At 39.0% G+C, this 9,436-nt stretch overlaps 1 protein-coding gene across 1 annotated transcript; it reads left to right on the forward strand.

Annotated features, from left to right (window-relative positions):
* The first annotated feature begins 7,259 nt into the window (after positions 1 to 7,259).
* LOC132042280 (uncharacterized) lies at positions 7,260 to 8,321 on the forward strand. Its single transcript, XM_059432873.1, has one exon. It carries the CDS (start codon positions 7,260 to 7,262, stop codon positions 8,319 to 8,321), a length of 1,062 nt encoding a protein of 353 aa, XP_059288856.1.
* Positions 8,322 to 9,436: the final 1,115 nt, after the last annotated feature.

The following is a 9,436-nucleotide window of genomic DNA, read 5'->3' on the forward strand; positions in this document are numbered from 1 at the left end:
ATAATCAAGAAGTTACATTCAATTTAATCTCAAATTTATCCAAAATCCCTTTTCAAGTTCATCTCATAGTCATCTTCTTTACTTCAACACTTCATGACTTTCCACTTTAATTATTTTCCTTTCCAAGAGTTACTAGACCTTTACGTCAACTCAACCATGTAAATAATAGGAAGAACATACCTTATAATTGAAGAACTTCGCCTTACTCAACTCTTTCCAAGATTAAGTTCATCACCACCTTGAAGAGAAACAACAACAATCACCTTCCATGAATTCTTTTGTGATTTTGATGTTGATCTTCTCTTTTGATGATATGGAAAGGTTTGGAGTGTTATGGAACCTTAAAGAACTCTAAAGAACTCTCTAGAAGTATGGGGAAATAAGTTTGGGAGGTTTAGATGAAAATGGGGTCTTTTGGGATTTAAAAAGGTGGCAAGGTCCAATCACGACCCAGCCCGAAGTAAGCCGTGACTAGCGCACGACACAGGCACCGTACGTACCAAAAGCCCAAAAATAATAACTCAAATACGGGGGGGGGGGGGATAATTTGGGCGAGTTTCCTCTCGTTTTTCTTACTAACGAAGTAACTCGCACGCAGACAATACCAACATACACATGTATAGCGAGCCGGCTAGTGCCGGTGGGAAACCTCCCGAACATATCACATATATACATACACCGTACGTACACCATAACCCACATACATGTCTATAGGCCTCTAACATACATAACGGAATCAGAAGATGGGACGGGGCCCGCCGTGCCTAAATAAGTACATGTACGTAATGTATGACGCCCGAAGTGATATACCAAAATTACAAGCTCCGGATCAAGGGGCGACTCCAAACACGAACGGATATCCTACGGCGGTGGCGTATCACGCGGTGCGTCCCCGTACGCGGCATGTAGCGCGACCCCCGAAGAACGAGGGGGTCAGTACGGAAGTGTACCGAGTATGTAAAGCGGAAAAGTAACAAGTATAATCATAACCAAGGACAGGAGTACAGAAATATAACAGACGGAACTATGGTTAGAAGCTGAAGTATAAAAGGTAATACCTTGTCCGAGACCTCAGAAAAACATAATGCATATCAAATCATATAATGTCATGCAAACATATTTCGTGTCCCGGCCCTCTAGTAAGGGACTCGGTAAGTGAAGTCATGCATAGCAAAATCATGTATCATGTGTGCAGATAACGTGTCCCGGCCCTTATTAAGGGACTCGGTAATATGAAATCATATCTGTTAAAATCATATATCATGTATACATAACGTGTCCGGCCCTCTCTTGCGGGTCTCGGTGAATAATAATCATGTGCGAGTCCGGCCACCATCCCCCGTATCATCATATCATAATCATACAAATAACGTGTCCCGGCCCGCAAGTACGAGGGACTCGGTGAATAATGCAAAGAAGTGCGCACGAGAACATGTCCTGGCCCGGGCTCAGTGAAAAGACATATCATAACTTGCACGAACAGAGTAATGCCGAAACACATGCATATAAGTCCAGACTTAATAGACAAATCAACAATAAGTCATAATTCGTACCTTTCGGATGTCGTGACGAAGTATGTCAAACAGAATTTTTGAGACTGTTCGTACGAAGCAAATGTATCATAGGGCTCACGGAATATTCAGAATGATCGCTCTTTAACAAATGGAACAATTCAAATGACATATCACTACAAAAAAATCGGACAACGACCATAGTATATATGTAGCCCCTTTTTGGGGACGGCACGATTACTTATATCGAATCATGTTTCTAGGATCATAACACATCTCAAAGTATATCATAGACTCGTCGTATTTACCATTTGATGATGGTACCATGATCACAAGATTCCTTTAGGTATTGTATAGAAATAAATCAATTAAAACCATAGTAAGAGGTCTCGGATTCTATGGGCCCACCTCGGGTGGATCGAGGTGGCGAACTCAAATTATGAATCATAACCCTTCTGGAATCATTCGTGAAAGTTTTGGAACGATTCGAGTTCATTTGCGAAGGTTGCATCCATACAAATCACTTTGGTGACAATTCGTAAAGAAACTAGTTCAATTACGCTGAAGGAAATGGGGTCAATTTCAATCTCGGGTTTCAAGAGACAGAGTCATATCTAAGGCTCGCGTTCGAGCCTAGTACGTTTAGAACATGCCAAAGAATGAAGGGGGAAGACTTTACATACCTTCCTTGCCCTTTACGCTTGCTAAAACTCCAATCTCGTTTCGTCACAAATCTGCAAATGGTCACCTATACCAGTTACTATTCATGAGAGTTAACATTTCAATCTTGGGTTCATACTTGTCTACCGAAATTTCGGCAGCACTTCCCCTATAAATATGACACCCCGAGAATTTATCTCGGCTCCAATGTCAACAACAACAATCCCAACGACGACAACAATACCAATACGCACTACAAAACACATATTAACATAAATAGTCTTCCTTTCTACATAATACATCATCTTCCGTTCTCACTTCACGTTTTCAATCCAATTTCGATGTTCTTATATTTATTTACTAATTCAAGGCCATTCAAATACGATTCGGAAGCATTTCATATTGTTTCTGCAATATATATTCAGGATATACAAAATATACAAACCTTCCGCCAAAGCCATAATTCACCCAACACTTCTAATTTTTGGCATACTTATTCATAACATGTTTTCACCTTCTAGTTACATCAACTATAATCATAATTCACTTCTTATCAACTTAGTTTCCATAATATCGCAAAGATTATTTTAAAGTGACATGATCTTCTACATTCCGATTCGATTCCAACTCAAACCATTAAACCTTCCTTATGTCATAAAGATCATCACCATACAACTAACATATCAAACAAAAATAATTCATGTTCATTTCACCATAACATGATCCCACGGCCAACACTCAACTTACAACTTCCATTAAATTTTTTTATTCAACTTTCATTCTCAATGAAGAATCTACAACAACTACAACTAGAATATTACATAAGATTCAACTCACCATAATATACCACACATCTACACACGGCCACATGCCACCTTACATGCCTTCTTTGCAAACTTCCATATTTCCATACTTTCTTCTTATTTCTACATACTAGAACATAGGCAAACCTTCATAACATAATAAAAAGAATGAATTCTTACCTTCTTTTCCAACTTTCACTCGCCACAAACGTCGCTTTCCCGCCAAACTAATTATACCACGTTGACGAGCGTCTTGAACTTACTAGGAATTCAAAGAGAACAAGATTTTTGGATGGAGCAAAAGGCTTGGAAATTTTTTTTTTTTTCTTTCCTTGTAGCTTCGGCCGAATGGCCTTCTTTTTCTCCCCTTCTCTTCTTTTTTTTCCTCTCAATTTTTCTTGAACTTTCTATGGATGAACATGAATATATATGCATGTTCCCCATTTGTCACATGCTTAGCATGTGACTTGGGTTTGGGCCAAGGATGTTGGCCGGCCACCCTTGCACATTTTGGGCCTCAATTTATATATTTTTTTTTAGCCCAATTACTTATGGATCGTATTTTGCAATTCCCGAAATAAATTTCCAAAATTCCAATTTTGCCCTTAGGCCTTCTCCATTGATTCCACATTCAAACTTCCATAACCGGCATACTCATACTGAGAAAATCCAAACTTGTCCTTATTCTTTACAAGTCAAGGTTAATTCCACGTTTTCCAAATATGCAAAAATGCCGGATGTAACAAGGTCGCACCCCCCCCCCCTCCGGCTCCAACTTGCGGTGGAGATGCGGCTCAGCATATGGGATATGCGGCCACATCTCCCCTCCTCTCCATGGGGTGGAGGTTGGGAAGTGGGGGATGCTATTTTTGTGAGTTTTCTTCCCATATGCGGCCCAGCATACTGAGTATACGGCCGCATATGGCTCCATTTTCCCCGGTTTCGCGAAAATGCGTTCTTTTTTATTCGTTTAACATCCAATCCTTATGGAACCTTCTTGTCACTTGTATAAAACTTCATTAATCATCTAAGGGGACCTATATCTCCCTCTCAAGTCATTACTAAACAATTTACAAATGATATGAAATCTTTCCAAAATATGACTCAAATTCCAATTCCTTCAACGAACTTACTTCCACCAATTCATATTACTCCAAAACCTTAAGGCACACATTTAAAGTTATCAAATACCCTCCTTAACCTTATAAGGGCTTCATTTCCACTTTAGGCTTGCGTTAGTCTACTTATAATGCAAACGACATGAAATTTCCAAGATGTAACATTCCTCCCCCAGGGAACATTCGTCCTCGTATGTTAGATTCTGAGGGATTCTACAGAAATTTTGCCAGAGTTTCCCCTGTAATATGCCACTATCATCCTATCACAACAAACCAAAAAAAAAAAAATATATATATATATATATATATATATAGAGAGAGAGAGAGAGAGGGATTGAAGAAACCCTACGTCTGAGAGCTTCTCTCTCATGGCGAACTGAAAAACCCACCGGAGTTAGGACTTTTTCGGCTGCCCATGGCCACTCCGGTCAATGAGCGACCTCCTCATGAGGTTGCTCCCCCACCCATCACCTTAGACTACTCGAAACTTCTCTAACCTTGACATATTAACGCTTGACGTAGATCCACGTACCCATAGGTTTGCATGCAAACAGTGGAGAAAATATTTTGGTTCCCACTATTCCTTTGAAACCTATTATTTACGTGCATGGGAAGCCAACAATTCAGTATAGCATGGACGAAATAGATGCAATGATTATACAAGAAAACCTTCAATATGCTGTTATTGGAAAATTTACGTATGGAGTACCTGACATGCAATTTCTACGTTCAGCAATTGCTAAAAAATGTGAACTCAAAGGAGAGCCTATTATCGGGCTTTTATGTAATCGACATATATTGATTAGGTGCACGTTATTTGAGGATTATGTGACACTCATGTCTAAACCTGCGTTTTGGATTAAGGAGACACAATGGTACTATCCTATGAGAACGCTTAAATGGGACCCATGGTTTGATCCGGAGAAAGAAACGAGCATTGCACTTGCTTGGATTTCATTCCCAACGTTAGCACCAAATTATTTTGGACAAACCCAACTATTTTCAATGGCTTCGGCACTAGGAAAGCCATTAAAATTGGATTTGGCAACCAAAAATAGGACACGGCCTAGTTGTGCTCGCGTCAAAGTGGAGGTTGATTTGTTAAAGGAGCACCCTAAGCGCGTGGCTATTCAAGCTGTTAATAACTCTACTGGAGAAGTTAAAACCAAGTGGGTGAAGATACAATACGATTTCATGCCGAAGTATTGTCAAGAGTGTTGCTTGCAAGGCCATGATGAAGAAACATGTTGGAAAATTCACCCAGACTTGCTCCCTGAGAAGGAAATTCAAGAAGAGGGTGATGGTGAGGAGGAGGAATTTCAAGTTCATACTGTAGAGGACAAGGGTAAGCAGCCTGCTGTTACAAATAATGTGCAGGAACTAGGTACAAGCAAAAATATTACAAGGCAGTCAAAATTTAAGCAAGCAAATTATAGAAATAGGGATCATGTGATTAAGGTGTTGGAGAGTGGGAAAGTGGTTGGCAATGTAAAGGACTTATACAAATGGCAAAATAACAAAGGTAAGAAACAGGTGAATGATAACGGAAACAAACAATCAAAACTGGCCTTGCCAGCAATTAAAGAAAAGGGCCCAAACAATGTGGGGAAACAACTTGGTACAGTTTCAAATAATGTTCAAGTTGCCAATAAATTTGATGCTTTAGATGGGGTCGAAGATGAGCAAGAGCAGGTTGTTGATGGGGTTAACAATACTGGTGAAAATAATGTGGACAAGAAAGGTGATAATGAAGTTGAAAGTGGAGATGAAAGGAAACAACTGGTTGAGATTGCAGATAAACAAGTAGTTAATTCAAAAAAGCAGATGACTACAGCTGATTCTAATAGTGTAGATGGAATTTATGTTGATCCTACAGTTTTGCCAATAGTTTCAGTGGTGATGGGAAGTTCAGAGAAGCAGATGAATAATGCAGTTGTTTCAGCTGATGGGAACAAGCACAATACTGTGGGAAATATTGCTGATACTGCCAAGCAAATTGCTTCAGTGCTTTGCACTGAACATATGACTTCTGAGCATGTGGAAAGTGTTGAGAAGGATGCAGGGAAACATTTGGTTACAACACCCGGGGTTGCAATATCAAGTGTTGTGGCTACAGATGGGGTTATCTCAAAATCTCTAAATGTAAATGCTACAGTTTATTCACCTAGGAAAAGGAAAAACTCACCAAGTACAAAACAATGGGTGGCATCTACCTTTTCAAAGCCTGTTGAGATTGTAGTTACTACTAATGAATCTTTAACTGATGGGAAGCTATGGAGTGACCAAGTGGAGGAGAACATAGAAGAAGATGAAATCCCTGATGAGAATAAAGAGGATCATGACCAGTCTAATGAATCAGTAGAATCATCAAAAGATGGTGTAGAAGTCATGTTTGGGAAAAACTCAGATGAGATGGAGGTTGTTAATCAAATACAAGGAAATATTGACACACTAAGTGAGAGTGTCAATGAGTTTTCAGATACTAGAGGTGTTGATCAAGAATTAAGTACTGATGCAGAACATGGTACTAGTGAAATTCCTGGAAAGTTTGCAGGGAAACCAATGCAAGTGCAGAAAAAATTTGTTTCTGGTGAGACACAACAGCAGGAAAGATCTCCATCAGTTCATGAGAACAAGATTGGAACAAAGAAACAAGTTAGTGCAGCAAAGCAGAATAAATTAAGTGGAAAAGAGCAAGCTCAATCAGGAGGCAAGGATGTATCACAGCAACAACAACAGAATAAGGGTAGTTCTGGAGTGAAACAGCAATAGATGGTACAAACTGATTTTTTTGCAACTAAGAAGCAAAAACAAGTTGCTAAGGTTCAAGAAAATTTTGGAATTCTACAAATTGTAGTACCAGGTAGTGAAGGTGGCAAAAATGACCTTGATGAAGAATCCACTACACAGAATTTCCTTAATGCAGCCAGGGAAGGGGATTTATCTCCCAAACAGGTTGAAAAAGTTATTGGCAGAAGAAGGAAACCGTATAAAGAAAACACAGCATCTCAAGTCCCTGGGGTGCATACAAGGAGAACTGCATCTAAATCCCAATTGTAGTGATGATGAATGCACTAATTTGGAATATTAGATCAGTTAATACAAAAAAAGCTTTCAAAAGGCTTTTGTCAATGCATACAAAACACAAGTTCTTTCTTATAGGCTTGATGGAGCCATTTCAACAAGCTTATAAGTTGGAAAGTTACAGAAGGAGGTTGGGGCTAGAGACTGCTATCTGCAATGTTTCTGGCAAAATATGGGTCTTTATTGATGAGGAATATGAAGTTTCTGTATTGATTGATAGTGTACAGCAGCTCACTTTGAAGTTGTTCAACTGGGATCTTAATATAGAGATGGTGGTCACACTGGTTTATGCTAACTGTGATAGAACTGAAAGAATTGAATTGTGGGACTCTTTATATAATCTTGCTTCTGACATGTCTGTTCCATGGCTAGTAGGTGGTGACTTTAATGTCATTACTGATGAAGATGAGAAGTACGGTGGATTACCAGTATCTTTGAATGAAGTTGAAGATTTCAGGCATTGCATTCAAACATGTAATCTCACTGATTTGGGGTACAAGGGAAGTGTTTTTACATGGTGGAACGGGAGGGGGGCAGATGATTGTGTATTCAAAAGGCTGGATAGGTGCTTGGGTAATTTTGAACTTCAACAGTTGTTTCCAGGTTTGGAAATCACACATTTGATCAAGTTGGGATCAGATCATTCTCCTTTGTTGTTAGAATGTAAGCAGCAAGTCCAACAGTTCAAGAAATCTTTCAAATTCTTAAACTTTTGGACCAAGCATGTTACTTTTCTTGATGTTGTAAAGGAGAATTGGGAAACAGATGTGGTTGCTAATTCCTTTATGACATTCAATGTAAAGTTGAAGAAATTGAAGAAAATTTTATCAGTTTGGAGCAAAGCTACTTATGGTGATATATTTCAACAGATAACCAATTTGGAAGAAGTTATTAAGGCTCATGAAGTACTTTTTAAAGCTGACCCTTCCTTTGCTAATAGGGAAAAGCTAATGAAAGTGCAGGCAGAACTTACTAGAGTCTTGCATTTGGAGGAAGAATTCTGGAAACAGAAAGCAGGCATGAGCTGGTTTGAAGATGGTGATAAGAACTCAAAATTCTTCCATGCACATGTAAATGGTAGAAGAAAGATGTTGCAGTTGAAGAGAATTCAAAATAGTGCTGGCCAGTGGATTGATAATGAGTAGGATATTGCAGATGAGGCAGTTAGGTTTTTCCAGGCTCAATTTCATGAAAGTGTGGTTCCAACACAGTTTGATATCTTGAAACATGTTCCTTCCATGATCAATAATGAGCAGAATCGGGAACTTGTTGCAGTTCCTACTAAAGAAAAAGGTGAAAACGGTGCATTTTTGGTTTAAATAGTGCAAGTGCAGGTGGTCCTGATGGTTTTACAGGCCTGTTTTTCCAAACATCTTTGGGATATTGTTGGTGATGATATGTTCAACATGGTTTGGGATTTCTTCAGAGGTTTTGAGTTGCCAAGGTACATTACTCATACTAATCTTGTGTTGTTGCCAAAGAAGAAGGATGTTCAGACTTTTAACGACATGAGGCCTATTAGTTTGAGTAACTTTGTGAATAAGGTGTTTTCCAGAGTAGTGCATGAGAGGATGGTGCATTTGTTGCCTGATTTGATTTCACAGAATCAAGCAGGATTTGTAAAGGGTAGAAGCATTGTAGAGAACATCTTATTGACTCAAGAAATAATAACTGATATCAGACTCAGAACAAATAAAGGCAAGAAGAATGCCAATGTTATTGTTCCTAATGTTGTGATGAAATTGGACATGACAAAGGCCTATGATAGGTTGTCATGGATCTTTCTTACAAATGTTCTGAGGAAAATGGGATTTTGTGAACAGTTTATCAGCCTGATTTATGAAATTGTTGGTAATAACTGGTATTCTGTTCTTATTAATGGTCAGCCACATGGATTCTTTCATTCTACTAAAGGTGTCAAGCAAGGTGATCCATTGTCACCTACATTGTTTATTCTTCTTTGCAGAGGTGCTATCTAGGGGCTTAAATGCACTGCATAACAATTTATGGTTTACTGGATTTGGCTTGCCAAAGTGGAGTCCAAAAATTAATCACTTAGCTTATGCAGATGATACCATCATATTTTCCTCAGCTTGTGAGATATCCCTGGGTTTGATCATGAATGTTTTGACCGAATATGAACAAGCTTCTGGGCAAATGATAAACAAGGCTAAAAGTTCTGTCTATTTGCATGATAGGGTGGATGAGGAGGAGTTTCAGAAGGTAGAAAGAGTTACTGGCATTGCAAGGAAGGAATTTC

This window comes from Lycium ferocissimum, unplaced genomic scaffold (assembly GCF_029784015.1).
Source record: "Lycium ferocissimum isolate CSIRO_LF1 unplaced genomic scaffold, AGI_CSIRO_Lferr_CH_V1 ctg14484, whole genome shotgun sequence".
Lineage (NCBI taxonomy): Eukaryota > Viridiplantae > Streptophyta > Magnoliopsida > Solanales > Solanaceae > Lycium > Lycium ferocissimum.

Coding starts and splice junctions, on each gene's coding strand:
- LOC132042280 (XM_059432873.1), top strand. CDS start 7,260: ATGGAGCCATTTCAACAAGCTTATAAGTTGGAAAGTTACAGAAGGAGG.